Source organism: Solanum dulcamara, chromosome 9 (assembly GCF_947179165.1).
Source record: "Solanum dulcamara chromosome 9, daSolDulc1.2, whole genome shotgun sequence".
Lineage (NCBI taxonomy): Eukaryota > Viridiplantae > Streptophyta > Magnoliopsida > Solanales > Solanaceae > Solanum > Solanum dulcamara.
This window is the reverse complement of record NC_077245.1, coordinates 43,336,907-43,356,558: the sequence shown is the minus strand read 5'-3', so window position 1 is coordinate 43,356,558 and position 19,652 is coordinate 43,336,907. Positions and strand designations below refer to the sequence as shown.

Sequence of the window (19,652 nt, the reverse complement as noted above, 5' to 3'; positions counted from 1 at the left end):
TGGATCTTCAATGGAGCGCCGGTCGATAACCTCTAGTACCTGTCTCTACATTATGAAACGATGCAGGCCAAATGGCGTCAGTACATGGAATGTACAAGTATGTAAAATGGCCGGATGAAACACACCAAACAAACATCAATATCAACCCAGGGACTCAACTCATACATACATGACAACTCACTCAAGTGTCCTAAGTCTAACGAGAATAGTTTAGACGGGACTAACTCATAGGCATATAGCAACTCACTCCAATTCCCTAAGTCTAACAAGAGATAGTTTAGACAGGACAAACTCATAAGCCACTCAACTCAACTGACTCGGAGTACTATCAAGACCTAAATGGGAGTTTCTCTTATTCGACAACCATCACTTATGAGCAAGTGATAGTACAACAATCAAACGTCGTTGCCATGTCCGTCCACACCTTGTCAGGGCATGAACACCTCCCTAATCATGGATACCATCGATTAGTCAAGTCCTATCATTTCAGGACAATAAAATGGAAAACATCCGACTTTAACGGTTTGATCCCACGGGAAGCATCCGACTTTAACGGTTCCATCCCTACCTATGTTGGCGGCGTAGTTTCTGGAGTTTGAGTATGGACTATACTCTCATCCGCCTCGGTGCTTGATACTCCTCCCATGACTCCATGCTCATAAAACTCCTCCAGTCATCTCAAACAAGCCCTTACGGCTTGTTTCATGTGGTACATTGCCACCTCATCAACTTGGTTCTCATTTCAACTCAATTAAGTCATAATGGCAAGTCTCATTTAGGACCTTGTCCACTCGTCAATTCCGTCCTCAAATCAACTCAATCAAGCCTCATTTAGATAAGCATTTATGACATCTCCTCAAGACTCATCACAACTCTATGACTTTAGCTCAACAATTCAAGTAGAATAAAACATTTAAGGAAATTGACTTAAGCAATATAATCACATGGCTAAAGAGATCAACAAAACATAATAACAATTCATCTCCATCAACTCATACTAACATTAGGGTTTTAGGAACTTCTTAGCTCAACAACATCAACACGTATAGCATCAAATAAATAGGGGACAAAACTCATTCAAGCATAAATCCTACCAAGAAACTCCATTTTTATGGACATCTATCCTCAAAGAAAGAGTAGGGCACATGGGTGGACTCAACCCATGTTTTAGATAGCCTTACATACCTTAGCGGAGATTTGGAGAAAACCTTGATGTTGGGTCTTCAATGGAGGACTCAAATCTTGAAGCTCTTGGAACTCTTCTTGTTGGAAATGGAGAAGAAGAAGAGAGAGAGAGAGAGAGAGAGAGAGAGACTCCTAGGGGTTTTTAGAGAGAGAATGGGGGCTGAAAATATGATCTCAAAATAGTATAGGGTGATACATATATAATTTGGGTAAGTTCCCAAATTGCCCCTTCTCAAAAGTTCTGAAAAATAGAAAAAAATGCACCTGGCACGATAACGGCGCGTCGCGCCATTGCAGCGCCAGGATGATTACGCCTAAAACTTGCACATCTCGTAGTGGCGCGTCGCGCCAAGGACCAAACTACTGAGGCATATTCTTGGCGCGATAGTGGCGCATCGTGCCCTTACGGCGCCAAGGCCAATATTTTCTGTGTTTTGGAAATTGGCTTGAAAAACCCTACACACCTTAAAGTGGAGCACCGCGCCAGAGCCCAAACTACTGAGGCATGTTTCTGACGTGATAGTGGCGCATCGCGCCACTGCGGTGCCAAGCCCAGTTTTCCAGCAATTGCAACCCAGGCCTGAAAATCTCTGCTGTGCTAGTTCATCTTAGGATCGCCATATCTTTCGACTCCGAACTCCAAAAATTACATTCTTGGTGGCGTTGGAAAGAAGACTCGATGAACTTTAATTTGATGGGTCGTGAGCCACCCAGATTGTCGTCTTTCAAAAGATAGGGTTGTTAGAAGTCAACCCCTTATGCGAACTCCTCCTCAAACTTAGCCACGACGAATCTTTTGGATTTGATTTGGTCCTAGGGGTCCTTCATGACCCCACATCACCTCTAACGCTTCTAAATTTCTCCACGACTCCTCTTACTCATGCAAATGCTCTACAATACTCGAGTTCGACCCTACCCGAATACAAGAAGGGTCTGAATCTTAGGGAAAAATTTTGAGGGGTGTTACATTATCTCCCTCTTGGGATCATTCATCCTCGAATGACGAGAAATCAAGAATAGACTCGGGGTGCAAATCACAATCAAAACTCAGTCATTTAATAAATCAAATTCTCTATCAATTAACAAACCAGACTCAAAATGCACAAATGAATTCAATGTCAAGGAAGTGGACATTACCTTCAACATTCTCCTCGGTAGGCACAAATAGATGTGGATATTTAGATTTCATGGCTTCCTCTGCTTCCCATGTGGCTTTCTCAACCAATTGATTCCTCCACAGGACCTTGACTAAGGCGACCTCTTTGTCCTCAATTTGCGAATTTGGCGATCAAGAATTTGGACTGGAACCTCTTCATAAGACAAGCTATCCTTAACTCCAACGCTATCAATGGGGACTACCAACGAGGGATCGCCCAAGCACTTTTTCAACATCGAAACGTGGAACACCGGATGAATAGAGGCTAGTTCTGTGGGTAAATCCAACTCATAGGCAACACTCCCAATCCGCCTCGAAATTTGGTAAGGACCGATATATCGGGGACTAAGCTTCCCCTTCCTCCCGAACCTCATGACTCCCTTCATGGGTTATACTTTCAAGTATACCCAGTCACCCTCCTCAAACTCGAAGTCTCTCCTCCTCACGTCGGTGTAAGATTTTTGGTGGCTTTGGGCTGTCTTTAGCCTCTCTTGAATAACCCTCACCTTCTCCATGGCTTGGTGGACAAGGTTAGGCCCAATCAACTCAACCTCACTAACTTCAAACCACCCAATGGGTGATCTACACCTCCTCTCATACAAGGCTTCATAAGGAGCCATTTGGATGCTTGCATGATAGCTATTGTTATATGCAAACTCTATGAGAGGTAAGTGATCATCCCAATTTCCCTTGAAGTCAAGAATACATGCCCTCAACATATCTTCCAATGTCTGGATGGTGCGCTCTGCTTGGCCATCTGTCTGGGGATGGAAAGCTGTACTCAAGTTCACCTTCGAACCTAATCCCTTCTGAAAGGATTTCCAAAATTGGGAAGTGAATTAGGCTTCTCTGTCTGAGATGATAGACAAAGGGACCCCATGCAATCTGACGATCTCTTGTATGTACAACTTTGCATAATCTTCTGCGGTGTCAGTAGTCTTAACCGCCAAGAAGTGAGCTGATTTTATCATTCTATCCACAATCACCCAAATGGAATAGTGTTGCTTTTGAGACCTCGGCAAGCCTGTAATAAAGTCCATGTTGATCATCTCCCACTTCCATTCTGGAATCTCTATGTTTTGGGCTAAACCATATGGCCTTTGATGCTCAACCTTCACCTGTTGGCAATTTGGGCACTTGGAAACAAATTCTGCAATATCCCTCTTCATCCCACTCCACCAATAGATTTCCTTTAAGTCATGATACATTTTTGTGGAGCCTGGATGAATAGAGTATCAGGAACTATGCGCTTTGGCCATAATCCTCTCTCGAAAGATACACACAATCTACTTTGGTACCTCAACACACCATCTCCCCCTTTGGTGAAAACCATCACCCCTTGTTTGTGAACAACTTCTTTCAACCGGAGGAGGATGGGATCCTGATCTTGTTTCTCCTTTACCTCTACTACAAGTGAGGACGTAGCCCTATCTCGAACGTTTACTCCACCTTCATTGTTCTCTTCGAGCCGAACTTTTAATCGGGCTAATCGATGTACCTCCTTCGCCAATTCCCTCCTCCCCTCCTCCACATGGGCAGTGCTACCCATAGACAACCTGCTAAGAGCATCAGCAACAACATTAGCTTTTCCTGGATGCTCATGTCATAGTCCTTGAGTAGCTCAAGCCATCTCCTTTGCCTCAGGTTGAGTTCCTTCTGGCTGAAGACATATTGTAAGCTCTTGTGATTGGTGAATACATCAACGTGCACTCCATATAGGTAGTGGCGCCAGATTTTAAGCGCAAACACCACAACTGCCAGCTCGAGGTCATTAGTTGGGTAGTTCCTCTCATGGACCTTAAGTTGTCTTGAAGCATAGGCTATCACCTTCCCCCTTTGCATCAACATATAACCCAAACCAATTCTGGATGCATCACAGTAGACCATAAAGCCCTCTGTTCCATCAGGCAAGGTCAGGACAGGAGCAGTGGTTAGCTTGGTCTTCAATTTCTGGAAACTCTCCTCACAAGCATCGGACCATTGGAACTTAGCCTTCTTTTGAGTCAGCTTAGTCAATGGTGATCATATGGATGAGAATCCCTCTACAAACCTTCGATAATAGCCAGCCAAACCCAAGAAGCTTTTTATCTCTGTCGGGGATATGGGTCTAGGCCAATTCTTCACCGCTTCAATCTTCTGAACGTCAACCTGAATACCATCTCCAGATACAATGTGGCTTAGGAAGGCCACTGATGCAAGCCAAAATTCACATTTGGAGAACTTTGCATACAATACCTGGTCTCTCAAGGTTTGTAAAATGACTCTAAGATGATAGGCGTGCTCCTCTTCATTCTTGATGTAGACCAGAATATCATCTATGAATACAATCACAAACATATCAAGATATGGTTTAAACACTCAGTTCATAAGTTCCATGAAAGCTGCGGGGCCATTTGTCAATCCAAAGGACATGACCAAAAATTCAAAATGGCTATAACGAGTCTGAAATGCTATTTTTGGAATATCACACTCCCTCACCTTCAGCTGATGGTAGCCAAATCTCAGGTCTATCTTTGAGATGCAAGTGGCACCCTGAAGTTGATCGAATAAGTCATCTATTCTGGGGAGAGGGTATTTGTTCTTTATAGTGACCTTATACAGCTGCCTGTAGTCAATACCATTCTAAGGGACCCATCTTTCTTTTGCACGAATAGGACCGGAGCACCCCATGGTGAGACACTCGGCCTAATGAATCCCTTATCTAACAAGTCCTTCAAACTGTTCCTTCAACTCCTTCAACTCGGCTGGAGCCATTCTATATGGAGGGATTGAGATAGGCTGGGTGTCAGGAAGAACATCAATCCCGTAGTCGATCTCCCTATCAAGAGGGACTCCAGGCAGATCCTCGGGAAAGACGTCGGGAAACTCATTGACAATCAGGACCAACTCGAAAGATGGAGACTCAATATGGCCATCTTTCACCGGGACAATGTGATAGATACACCCTTTCGAGATTAGCTTCCTAGCCCTCAAGTAAGAAATAAACTTACCCTTAGGCATAACGGGACTACCCCTCCACTCTATGACAGCTTCTTTCAGGAATTTGAACTTAACCACCTGAGTCCTACAATCAATAGAGGCATAACAGACATAAAGCCAGTCCATGCCAAGGATCACATCGAAATCAACCATGTCCAACTCAACCAAGTCAACCAAAGTATCCCTGTGATGAATTGACACAGTGCAATCTCTATAGACTCTCTCAGCTAAGATAGAATCACCAATAGGAGTAGCTACGCAAAAAGGCTCACGAAGATTTTCAGGAACTTTATTGAATTTACTAGCCACATAAGGAGTCACAAAAGATAGGGTTGCACCCGGATCCATCAATACATAACAATCAAGAGAAGAGACTCGTAGCATACCCGTTACGACGTTTGGAGAGTCCTCTTGATCTTGATGACTACCCATAGCATATAGGCGGTTTGTACCTCCACTTGTACTTGAAGTAGTGCCCTTCTGATTTCTCCTAGCCAGTGGTGCGGTAGCGGAAAGCTGGACTCTGTTTCCCCCGGTTGGGCACTCCCTCTGAAAATGGTCTATTTGGCCACATTTATAGCAACCAACCCTTCCCGCCCTACATTCTCCCAAGTGGAGCCTACCACACTTGCCGCATGGTGGCTTCCCCCTCGAACCTTGACTTACACTGTCCTAGGATTGAGAACCCTGGGGTCTGAAATTCTGGCGACTCTGCCCTTGCCGGTCATACCTGTTTTGCGGCATAGGTGCACTTGCGGTAGATGAGGCATAATTGGGAGGCCTCTTCTGGAAAAAGGACCTGTTGCCCTTGTTTTGCCTCTGTTCATTCTCATGGCCTGCTGATTTTGCCTTCTTGCTCAGATGCTCCTCTCGGTCTTTTCTCTTCTCATCCTCCACCTGTTGAGCATACACCATCAGTCTCGAAATATCCATGTCCGAGATCAACAATGCTGCTTTGCACTCCTTCTTCACATGCCTCCCTAATCCGGAGACGAATTTCCTCATCTTTGACCTCATATCTGGGATCATTTCTGGAGCATGCCTGGACAGCTGGATGAACTTCAGGCCATACTCCTTAACAGTCATACCCTCCTGTCTCAGATTCACAAATTCCTCCACTTTCGTTTTCCTCAACTCTCGGGGAAACAAGTGGTCAAGAAAGGCTCCCTCAAATTCATCCCACATAGCAGGTTCAGCATCCTCACCTCTACCTTTCTCCCATTGGTTATACCATATGTTTTCCATATCCTTGAGTTGATAAGACACCAACTCAACCCCCTCAATTTCCGTAGCATGCATAGCTTTCAGAATTTTTCACATCTCGTCAATAAAGTTTTGAGGGTCTTCATCAACCTTAAAATCCGTGAATGCCGGCGGATTCATTCTCATAAAGTCTCAAATTCCGGCGGCAGCAGATGGCTCTTGGGAACTAGAGCTAAGAGTCGGCGAACTCTGGTTATCATTTTGGGCAGCCATTAATTGAGTGAGCATTGCAATCGCCCTTCTAAATTCTGCCTCTAACGTGGGTGCAGGCGGAGTAGCAGGCACTTGGGGCGCCTCCGCATACCTCGCAGGTCTACCTCTAGCCCTTGACTGGCGTACCTTTGGTTGGGATATCTCGACGTTATCAACGTTTCTCTAGCTAGCCGTACATTTAGGAGGCATTATCTGTAACGTACAAACGCACGAATTAGAAAGGAGTTTTATAGAGTTTAACTCTATCGCACGAAGTCAGAGTATGAAAGAAGTGAAACAATTCCTAATGTCCTATAGCCTCCTGCTTATAAGTGTGGTGCACAACACACCCATAAGCAAGACTCTACTAGACACGGCTTCATAGACTCCTTAGGATACTTGAACTACGTGCTCTGATACCATGTTTTTCACACCCTAGGAGGGTATCCTAGACGTAACCGGCACCCGAAGGCCAGTTCTGACGTCTGAGCGAACCACCTGGTCCAGTCACACCTTCATTCAATCACATTCTCTTAGTGGAAACTCAATTAATGAAATACTATTCACAATATGGGGGCCGAAGGCCAAACATTTATCAACCCAACAATCAAATATGATAAGACTCCTCAAAATAACTGTTCAACCTCCCCACACTCCAGTCTATGAAGCCTCTATCAAAGTCTAAAAGGTGCCATTGACAAGTGCATGTCTATCAACAATCAAAATAAAGGAAATGACAACAAAACTGTACAAGAAGGCTCAACATCCTCTAGGAGCTAGGATGACTCACCAACTAGCTGGAAGTGTATGTGGATCTTCAATGAAGCGCCGGTCGATGACCTCTAGTACCTGTCTCTACATCATGAAATGATGCAGGCCAATTGGCGTCAGTACATGGAATGTACGAGTATGTAAAATGGCCAGATGAAACACACCAAACAAACATCAATATCAACCCAGGGACTCAACTCATACATACATGACAACTCACTCAAGTGTCCTAAGTCTAACGAGAATAGTTTAGACGGGACTAACTCATAGGCATATAGAAACTCACTCCAATGCCCTAAGTCTAACAAGAGATAGTTTAGACAGGACAAACTCATAAGCCACTCAACTCAACTGACTCGGAGCACAATCAAGACCTCAACGGGAGTTTCTCTTATCCGACAACCATCACTTATGAGCAAGTGATAGTACAATAATCAGACATCGTTGCCACATCCTTCCATACCTTGCAAGGGCATGAACGCCTCCCTAATCATGGATACCATCAATTAGTCAAGTCCTATCATTTCAGGATAATAAAATGGGAAACATCCGAATTTAATGGTTCCATCCCTACCTACGTTGGCGGCATAGTTTCTGGGGTTCGAGTATGGACTATACTCTCGCCCACCTCGGTGATCGATACTCCTCCCATGACTCCATGCTCATAAAACTCCTCCAGTCATCTCAAACAAGCCCTCACAGCTAGTTTCATGGGGTACATTGCCACCTCATCAACTCGGTTCTTATTTCAACTCAATTAAGTCATAATGGCAAGTCTCATTTAGGACCTTGTCCACTCGTCAATTCCGTCCTCAAATCAACTCAATAAAGCCTCATTTAGATAAGCATTTATGACATCTCCTCAAGACTCATCACAACTCTATGACTTTAGCTCAACAATTCAAGTAGAATAACACATTTAAGGAAATTGACTTAAGCAATATAATCACATGGCTAAAGAGATCAACAAAACATAATAACAATTCATCTCCATCAACTCATACTAACATTAGGGTTTTAGGAACTTCTTATCTCAACAACATCATCACGTATAGCATCAAATAAATAGGGGATAAAACTCATTCAAGCATAAACCCTACCAAGAAACTCCATTTTATGGACATTTATCCTCAAAATAAGAGTAGGGCACATGGGTGGACTCAACCCATGTTTTAGATAGCCTTACATACCTTAGCGGAGACTTGGACAAAACTTTGATGTTGGGTCTTCAATGGAGGACTAAAATCTTGAAGCTCTTGGAACTCTTCTTATTGGAAATGGAGAAGAAGAAGAGAGAGAGAGAGAGACTCTTAGGGGTTTTTAGAGAGAGAGTGGGGGATGAAAATATGATCTCAAAATAGTATAGGGTGATACATATATAATTTGAGTAAGTTCCCAAATTACCCCTTCTCAAAAGTTTTGAAAAATAGGCAAAAATGCACCTGGCTCGATAGCGGCGTGTCGTGCCATTGCAGTGCCAGGCTGATTACGCCTAAAACCTGCACATCTCATAGTGGCGCTCCGCGCCAAGGACCAAACTACTGAGGCACATTCTTGGCGCGATAGTGGCGCGTCGCGCCTTTACGACGCCAAGGCCAATATTTTCTGGGTTCTGGAATTTGGCTTGAAAAACCCTGCACACCTTATAGTGGCGCGCCGCGCCAGAGCCCAAACTACTGAGGCATGTTTCTGGCACGATAGTGGCGCATCGCGCCACTGCGGTGCCAAGCCCAGGTTTCCAGCAATTGCAACCCAGGCCTGAAAATCTCTGCTGTGCTAGTTCATCTTAGGATCGTCATATCTTTGAACTCCGAACTCCAAAAATTACATTCTTGGTGGCGTTGGAAAGAAGACTCGACGAACTTTAATTTAATGGGTTGTGGGCCTCCCAGATTGTCGTGTTTCAAAAGATAGGGTTATTAGAAGTCAACCCCTTATGCGAACTCCTTCTGAAACTTAGCCACGATGAATCTTTTGGATTTGATTTGGTCCTAGGGGTCCTTCATGACCCCATATTACCTCTAACGCTGCTAAATTTCTCTACGACTCATATTACTCATGCAAATGCTGCACAATACTCGAGTTCGACCCTACCTGAATACAAGAAGGGTCTGAATCTTAGGGAAAATTTTTGAGGAGTGTTACACTTCATTGTCGAAAAAACTCTTTCAACTATTGTAGTGGCAACGGGTAGAAGCTGTCATGCTCCGAGAGGGTACCGTAGGTATGACCGACACTTAAAAACCATTGTTCATCCCTAAGCGAACCAATTCATCCGATCACTCATTCAATCAATCAGCAGAAGACTCAATGTAATAAACAGAGACGTTCTAGTGGGACAACCAATTCAACAACTCAAATAAAATAATAGTTTTAATTAGAAAATCTTTGAAAATCAACCTTGTCTCACAAATAAAATTTTGAGCAAAGCAGACTCAAAAGGGATGTCAACTCCAATCTACTTAGTGTATGTATATTAAGCCTCTATCAACTATTCTATAAGGTGACAAGGCAAGCACATGGCTACATCGAAAGAAACTACTCATAAGCAACGAATGAAATAATTCTGGTTCCTCTGAAAGCGAGGAGGTCTCACCCCTATCAAGAAGGGAATAGATCTTTAACAGTACTCTTGTCGAGTATCTCTAGTTTTTGTGTCTGCATCATAAAATGATGCATGACAAATGACGTCAGTACATGGAATGTACGAGTATGTAAAATAGTTGAAAGGAAACTTACTCAAAGATACTCAACTCAACTCAACTCATAGGACTCAACTCTGAAAATAACTCAACCCAATCAAGCATCCAATATGTGTAAAAGAATTCTTTAAGAGATATGAATAAGTAAATATAACTTAGTATATAAAAATATAATATTTTACTTCTTGGGGAGTTTCTCTAACCGACAACCATCACTAATGAGCTACTGATAATACAACGAAGAGATGTTGTTGCCACATCCATCCAATACCTTGCTAGAGTAATGGATATTAACATCTATGGATCCAATCATCAAGTCCTTTTTTGGGATAAGATATGTGTCACGACCCAAGCCTAGGGCCTAGACGTGACATGGCGAATGAGGAACCCGAAAGTACCTCAACAAACCTCTTAGCATTCTTTTAGCCTTTTATAGCTAATAATGATAAATAAACAAGCGGAAATCATAATAGTAAATCTTCAACTTACATATGTCCAACAATACCTCTAACTATTAGATTTAACGGGGCTAAGACAAGTCCCTAGCTCATCCTCAATCATAATAGAAGAAATGCCATAGTAAAATATCTCAACATATCATAAGCTAGAAAGATAAAAGAGTATTGTTCCCAGAATATGGGAACTCACCAAAAGTAGTCTTCAATGAAATCTCAACTAGCCACATGGAGGAGAACGAGGAGGAGCACTGGTCCCTACATGGTGATATCATATAGACAAAAGAGTATGCTTTAGTACTTTGAATGTACTAAGTATGTAAGGATGCATGAACATTGAGGAAACAATATAATATTTATGTAATATGGAACATAATGTAATGCATGCATAATAAATCATATAGATATCCTTTAAAACATTTATTTTGTGAGAAAATAATCATAACCAACATTTAAGACTATGCGAGCTATTACATGGAATTCAACATAACCCCCTACGTTGGCCGGAGAGACCACTTGCCAGTAGAACTCCGCCAACTTCATTCATTTCTTTAACTTTAACTTTAAGGGCTATTTATGGATCCATTAGCCTAAGCCTACAAGGGCTCCTATGTTGACACATAGTTAATGAGACAAGGGGTTGCTACTAGGATTCCCTTACCGTATCCCACCTCAATGACCCGTTCGGTGCTAAGTCAATCCCATGGAATAGTTTAATACTTCAAAATAGTTATAGCATATAGCTTGAGAATTCAAAACATCATATTCGGTAGAATAGATCATTAAAACATTTGGTAATTCAAATATGCAAGAATTATCCTTATTGCATAAAGAATCCATCATTCATATCATTTCATCATTCTTTCATTTCATAAGACTCTCTTTTGATAATAGATATTGCTTTCATAAACATTCATTTGGAGTCAAAGCTTTCAAGTCAAACTTTATTAAAAATATAGTAAAACTAGGTGGGTTCAAATTACTTCAACTTGAAAACATGTATGTAAATAAATATACATAAATACTTTGAAATCCATTGATTAAAAATCATGCTATAAACAACCCATCATGAATTTCAAGAACCTTTAAATAGATAAATAGAGGAATTACTTGCAAACCATCAATTCATACATATGAAATTATGTTGCATCTAAATAGACCAATAATCATTAGTCTAACCATGATTCATATTATTGAATAAAAATAAGAATTACCATAAGAAAATATTATTTGAAATCAAGAGACTTAATTGAAAGAGTTTTTGGACTACATGGATGGAAGAACCCATAGATAAATACCCACATAACTTAGAGTAAAGCTTAAAGAAAATAAATATAATTTATCATATAATCAAAATAATCTAGACATGAGAGTGGAAGAAATACTCTCATTGAAGCCTTACATACCTGGAATACGAAGCTTTAGTTGGAACCGAAGGACTTAATGAACACTCTTGAGTCCTAACTTTTCTCCCCGTCGGAATGTTTTGTGTACTACCCGGAGTATATGAATCACCGAGATAGTGTTTCTTCACTACTAAGAACTAAAACTATATTTGAGAATGAGTAAAGAAGTGTATAGAGAGAAGAGTTGCTTGAGAAAGCTTGATGAATAAAATGAGGATATAAGATAGGTATTTATAGGTGTGGAGGAGAGACCTAACAATAAATAAAATAATTATAAAGAAACAATCTAAAAATTTAATAGAAAATTGTGATGTCATGGATGATGTTAAATGGAGGACAATTTATGTCATGAGTGATGTCAAATGTATCTAGATCTTTCCATGGTAGGTGACATGAGTTCTTTTTAACAGAATACTCGGAGCTGTGTTTGAATAAGATAAATTTCTTATTAGGATTTGGTGATAAGAATTGTAGATATGGAAGTCTATTTTCATATAGTTTAAGAATCAAAGAATTTGGATAATCCTACAGTGAGATATGATTTTGTTTTTTATAAACACTTCATTCTATTACAGCATCCTATCTTACAACAATTAATTTATTTGACCTACTTCACCTCCGAAACTTAAATTATGGTATTCAAAAAAGTTGTAGGTAATGATCTTGTGGTTACGCAAAAATTTGAATCACCCAATTCGGACAATCCTATAAAACTTTATCCCCAAAATACAGAGGTTGTATCATTTTTAAGCGAGAATTGAAACATCGTATACAACATTTTTAGGGGATGTTACAAGATGTATCCTTTATCCTACATTGGCTATGTGGTTATGGGGTTTGAGTCAATTAAACTCTTACCCAACTCGGTGCTCAAAAATATATGTTAATGTTAGCATCATCATTTAGTCTCATTGAACTTTTAATTTAAACATCAAACTCATCTCGAAATATTATCATCAGCATCATCTCTTCATCAATCATTACACTTAAAAAAATAAAAATCATTTACATCATCATCAAAATATCTTTCTCAGAAATACTCATTTAACTCTATGTTCAATTCCATCAAACTCATTCAAAATCAATGCTCATGCTCAAATCATCAAGTTCTTTCAGTAAAATGTGCTTTTAAAATCATTCACATCTCGTCAAAATTCTTTCTCAATTTCAATCTATCATGTTTGACCCTCATACTTATTTAGACTCAATAATACATATATATATATATATATATATATATATATATATATATGTATATATATATATATATGTTCAAATTGCTCTTCATCAATGCATAAAAGTCATCATCTTTACTCAAAATATGCATGTAAAACTCATGATCATCATATCAATTGGGGTTCATGGAAAAGTAGCCATAAACAACAATTTCAATCAATTGAGAGTTAGAAAACAACAAAAAATTTAATACATAATCATACGAAACTCAATAGAAGAATAATTAACTTAATCGGAATTCAAGAAACTAGTTTAGACTCAACTTATTATCAACAATCGATAAAATTAGATGTAGGGCACGTGGACGAACTCAATCCAATATTGTGATTAGTCTTACAAAATCAAATGGACGATCGAGGCTTGAAGGAATGGCTTGCAAACCTTGAACCCTAGCTTTCTTTCTTCTCTCCAACTCTCTTCTCTCAATGTTCTAAGTGTTAAATGAGAGAAAATACCCCCGGAGTACTGATAAGGGATGAATTTAGTCCCAAAATGGCTTGGGTTAAGTTTGAGAAAGGTGGAGAAAAGTCTGCAATTCCCTTCATTAAGATAAATCTAAAATACGGGCTCGGGCGCACTGCTGGCACGCCGCGCCAAGGTCCAAATTACTAAAGTCAGTTTTGGACTCACTGGTGGCGCGCCGCCCCAGGCCCCAAACTGTTGAAGCGATAGCCTTAGGTAAAATGGTCATATCTTTTTACTCCAAATTCAAAATGAGGCAAACTTCATGGTGTTGGAAAGAGGACTCAAAGACCTTTAATTTGATAGGTCATGTACCACCTACTTATATATATGTTAAGATATATGTTCATTTAAATTTGACCCTTATATGATCTTATATGAAAACTCAATCGATAAAGGATCTTTAAACTCGACTTAGTACTAGAGGTTCCTTATGACCCTAATTGACCTCTAATACACCTAGGATACTTATAAATTGATCTTAAAATATATATACAATTAGAAGTCATCGGACTTAGGCCTATACGCATAAGAATAATGCCTCCGGTCTTAGTTTAAAAAGTTTCAGGGTATAACAGAAGCAAAGTACACTTCATTAAAAGAAATACAAGAGAATAAGTTAAATACTTCTTTGTCTCAACTACTTTCTTGAAATTTACCCAAGTTCACTCAAATTGGAGAATCTTTTATCAATATCATGAACATAAATAATGTAATTAACAAGTTGATTCTCAAGAGCTCTTATTTTGAATTCATCAAAGTCACCAGGATATAATTTAGCCATTCTCATTATCCTTTTATGTCAAAACTAGAAAATGAATCAATTGGATTCATGCAAGCTACTCCATTAAGCAAATCACTTGTCACCTCATTGAAACTGTAATCAAGTTCTTGTAGCTTCCAATCAATATTTTTATAAAACACATCCACATGATAATGGTGTAAGGTAGTAGAGTCAACTACGTTATGTCGGAATCTTCCAAAGTTAGCATATGGATCATCATAATTGGGTAATGGAATGTCATGTTTGATACAAAATGCATCTACCTTTTCTTTAAGTGAATTCCATCCAATATTTTTTTTCAAGCGAGGATCCCATTCATTATCTCATAAAGCTTGCAACCTTCTTTTTGCTACCTTTACAAGAATCATGACATTTGAAATATCTTGCTCCTTTTTCTGTAATGACACAATAAGATGATATGTGACTCCTAAAGAATCAGTCATCAAATGCAATAAGAAAACAGTCTCAAAAGTTTGACAACTTCTGAGAAATCCTGATGCGCTTTCTCTTTCTTCCAAAGTACTTGTATTTACAACAAGAGTATCAATCACATCAACAATAGAGCCAAAACTACTAATGAATTTTCCAAATGACTTGTAGTGAGATCCCCAATGAGTATCACCGGCTTTAATAAAACCAAGTTCTTGATTCAATCCTCTACCCATTTCTAGTTCACCCATATTCAATGCCTTTTAGTTTTTTTTTGAGATTCTCAAAATTCATCCACACGTTTAAAAGAAGCTCTCAACACATTCAAAATATTTGAGACCAATAGTACTAGTTCTCGAACTAAAATACACATTTTAGAAACCGCACAAGAGTCAATTGAAGTTGATGAGCAAAATAATGAACAAATCCAATCTACTTTTATTTTTAATCAATATTTTAAGATCACCTAGCTCACCTTGCATATTTCTAGCCCCATCATAACATTGCCCACGTACATAAGATGAACTCAAAGAATGTTGAGCAAATACATCCACAATTGCTTTCTTTAGAGATAAAACACTAGTATCTTTAACATGAATAGGTCCAATAAAAGTCTCCATCACAAACTCCCTTTTGTCGACATATTGTAGACAAATAGTCATTTGATATTTGTGTGACACGTCTCTAAATTCATCAACCAATAAAGTAAAATAGTCACCATTTATATCCTCTATTATAGCCTTAATTGATTCAATCCTACACGCAGTCACAATATCTTTCTAAATATCATGAGAAATCATTTTAGTATTTTTAGAGCTTTTTCTAACACAAAAGGTTTAATTTTATCATATCAAGCAGTATACCAAAAAAGAACTTCAAGAAAATTACTGACGATTCACTCTCGTCCGAGTCCTCCCTTTCGAATTAAGTGTAGTTGAATTATCGTAGTTATTAGTTATGATAATTAACAATCTCGCAACTAAAGAATGTAAAAAGTTGTGAATAACCATAGAAATAATTAGTAAATAACTAAAAAAAATTATAATGTCATAACTAACGAATTAAAGTGCAGTAAGTAACTAAACGTAGGTCCAACCACTTATCTTTCCATTTATTATTGTGCTCCCATGTTCCTTTATTGTTTGTTTTCTTTTGAATATATTATATTATTCTTTATTTGTTTATTTAAATTTTAAACATTTATTGTCCGAACCATTTTTTGTTCTTCATTGGAGAAGACAATTATGAGGTGACACAAAGATTTTTTTATGAATAAAGGGCATAGAAAAAAATAATGATAAAAGAATGCTACTTTCAACATCATCTATCCATTCAATTGATAATGTCATAACTAGAAGAAATAGAACTGTATAGCGAATATGTTTTTTTTTACTTTATTCATAAAAGAACATACGGCTACACATTAACAATGCTTTTTACTCAATAAATTTTGAGTTGACAATAGTGGTCCTAATTTCTAGAGCTAAAAGTTATTTGTGACCTTTAAGAAGTCGCCACAAAAAATAAAGATATCGCGGAGACTAAGATTGATAATCCAAGCATTAAACTTCTGTAATCTTTTTCCAAATGTTTTCTAAATGAAAATAAAAACTTCCTGTCCATTTACTATATTGAGCAAAGTGATAATAAAGGCAAAGCTTTTAGAAAGGTCACCAGTTGTGCGTACAGCAAGTATTTTCTTTGACAATGGAATATCCATATTATTGTCATGATTCTGATTCATCGTGACTGGCACCCACACTAACCTTTTTGTGGGAGAACCATTACTACAGCCCAACTAACCATAATCGTAAGATATAAATAATTTTGAATATGCAGAAACAAGTTTAATAAATAAAATATAGGTTGGGTTCTCATAAACTCATAAATATCTAGTTATCAACCCAAACATGCGGAAATTATCATCTAGGAACTAAAAATTGGCATACCAAAACTCTAAGCAAGTAACAAGTCTAGAAAGGGAACACAACCTCGAATGAAACATAACAAAAGTGTCTGAAAGTCTAAGTCCTAGAAGAAGGACTTGAAATAAGAAGAGCTCATGATAGCCCGTAAGAAGTGACTTACCCTTTAACTCTCAATAGCTAGTGGTATCCTATGCGAGGTCTCTCCGCAACTGGCTGAATATGTCATGTACTCAACAAAGACAAAGCAAGTGTAGTATCAAAATACAAATCAATAGTGTACTGGTATGATCACGCGGCTAGCCAGTAAGCGAGTCATGGATAAGTAAATCTAACATAGTAAGCACATACATAAAACTTAACCATTTTTATCTCAAATAGTACTCAATAAGATCACAGTTCAGTAGTCTCCATATCATGCAATTTTGCATAAAGGTCCTCTCAATCGACTTGCAAATACTTATTTATGTGTAGGAATATGACATTCGATCCAAAGTTTGTGCTGAAATATGACACCCAATTCAAATGTGTGTCTGAATGGGACATCTGATCCAATTATGTGTCGAAACATGACACCCGATCCAAACATACAATGCAGCTACAATTACAATCAATAATCAACATCATATCACCAAGAACAGGTTCATCACAAATCAGGCCAATAGGTGATCATTTAATATAATTCCTAGAATGCTTCCCTATTCATATGCACATATGTATACACTGAAGTAATTTAAAAAGTGCATGAGTCACATATGGGAAAAATAATCATCATACCTCGAATTCGAGCTTCAACAACTCTAAAGTGCAGGAGCTTTTCTCTTCCGGGTTCGTTCTGCTTGTTCTTTCTCTAAAGACAGTAAATGCATACAAAGGATAAATATAATGGTCTACTTTACTCGAATTATAGTATAATTCCCATCTTAGACCAAACCATGATCCTAAACCCCATCTAGGGATAATTTCCACCATTAGTTTTAGACCAAAAGCCTCCCCCAATGGTCTCCCACCATAGTTTATGGGTTCTAGAAATTAAATTATGAGTTTAGGGGGTAGTAATCTTACCTTTGGCATGAGAAATCGTGGAAAAATGAACAAAAGTGCCCTAGGTCACCTCCTAACATCTTAAGAATAGTTTCTATGTAGAAAATTATTTCTAGGGTTTAAACATCGTATTAACTCGCAAATGTCCCGCCATAGTGGGACCATTCCTCTTTGGCGGTCTCGCTCTAGTGGGATTATTCCCGCTCTAGTGGAATATGCAAAGATAGTAAGCTCGTAAAAAGTCTCCAAGTCTCCCATATCACAATATACCCTATCCCCAAGATGCCTTAAAATAAATCTTCCATGCCAAGTCTAATTCTGAGAGTTTTACTGACCCAAATGTGATTTCATAAATCGGTAAAAGCTTTGTATCATCTTGGCTATCAGCTAACTTAATAATATTATTGATTAGATCTTCCACCTATCACAAGGTCACTCTAGACCTTACCTTACTCAGCATTCGTACAAGTCTAGCCTAGGCTCAATTTTTTTGAAGTTACTACCCAAAGTTTTCTAGCCTAAATTCCTTCTCCATTGGCAAGGACATGTCATTACAATAGATACCAATTTACCCATCACTCATCCCTGAGTGAGCATCTGGAAAACCAGGGCTAAAGTAGAGATATAGTAGTACCTGATTCAATTAACAAATGGGGATACTTGTCTCACATGTCCTCTTCAGTCTCCTAATTACCTTTCTTTTCCGGATGATACTTCCATTGGATTTTTAGAGACTTAATTTCCTTGGTCCTCAGCTTCCGGACATCACTATCTAATATTACAACTGGCTTTTCCTCATACTGAAGATCTTTGTCTAACAAAACTGAGTCCTATTTAATGATGGAATCCCCATATCCATGGTACTACTTCAGCATTGACACACACCGGATGTACCCCAGACAAGCTAGGTGGTAAGGCCAATCTATATGCAACTGGCCCTATACAATCAAGAATCTCAAAAGGGCCAATATAGAGAGGATTAAGTTTGTTTTTTTTTACCAAATCTCATTACCCCCTTAATGGGTGACACTTTTAGAAGCACTTGCTCACCTTCCTAGAATGTCATATCCCTCACTTTATGGTCAGCATACTTTTTTTATTGACTCTGAGATGCTAGAAGCTTATCTTGGATGCACCTTACCCTATCATGAGCATCTCTCACTAAGTCTACCCCCAATGACTCCACTTCTCTAGCTTTAAACCATCTTGTGGGAGACCTGCATCCCCTCCCGTAAAGAGTTTTAAAGGGTGTCATCTCAATGCTGGATTAGTAACTATTGTTGTAGGAGAATTCACACAAGGGCAAGAACTTATCCCAATGTCGAGTCAATCACACATGCTCTCAACATATCTTCCAGCACTTGGATAGTCCTTTATGATTGTCCATCTGTTTGTGGATGAAAGTCCATGCTTAAAGTGAGTTACATGCCTAGCTCTTTATGTAACTTTTCCCAAAATTTAGAGGTGAACTGTGTACCTCGGTCTAAAATAATAGAAAAGGGCACCCTGTGCAACCCTACTATCTCCTTCATATAAATCTTTGCCAATTTTTGTGCATTGTAGTCCACTCTAACTGAATGAAGTGTGCTGACTTTGTTAACCTGTCAACCACCAGCCAAATGGAATCATACTCCCCCAAGGTCTTGGGGAGTCCCACCACAAA

General features: G+C 39.0%; 1 protein-coding gene across 1 annotated transcript; it reads right to left on the bottom strand.

The window, feature by feature from the left end:
• Positions 1-14,914: 14,914 nt before the first annotated feature.
• On the bottom strand, positions 14,915-15,271 carry LOC129903662 (uncharacterized). The gene has a single exon (XM_055979210.1). The coding sequence runs from the start codon at positions 15,269-15,271 to the stop codon at positions 14,915-14,917; it is 357 nt and encodes a 118-aa protein (XP_055835185.1).
• Between the last annotated feature and the right edge of the window lie 4,381 nt (positions 15,272-19,652).

What these genes read in the sequence shown, in the direction of transcription:
- LOC129903662 (XM_055979210.1), bottom strand. Translation starts at nt 15,271, where the DNA reads ATGGGTGAACTAGAAATGGGTAGAGGATTGAATCAAGAACTTGGTTTT.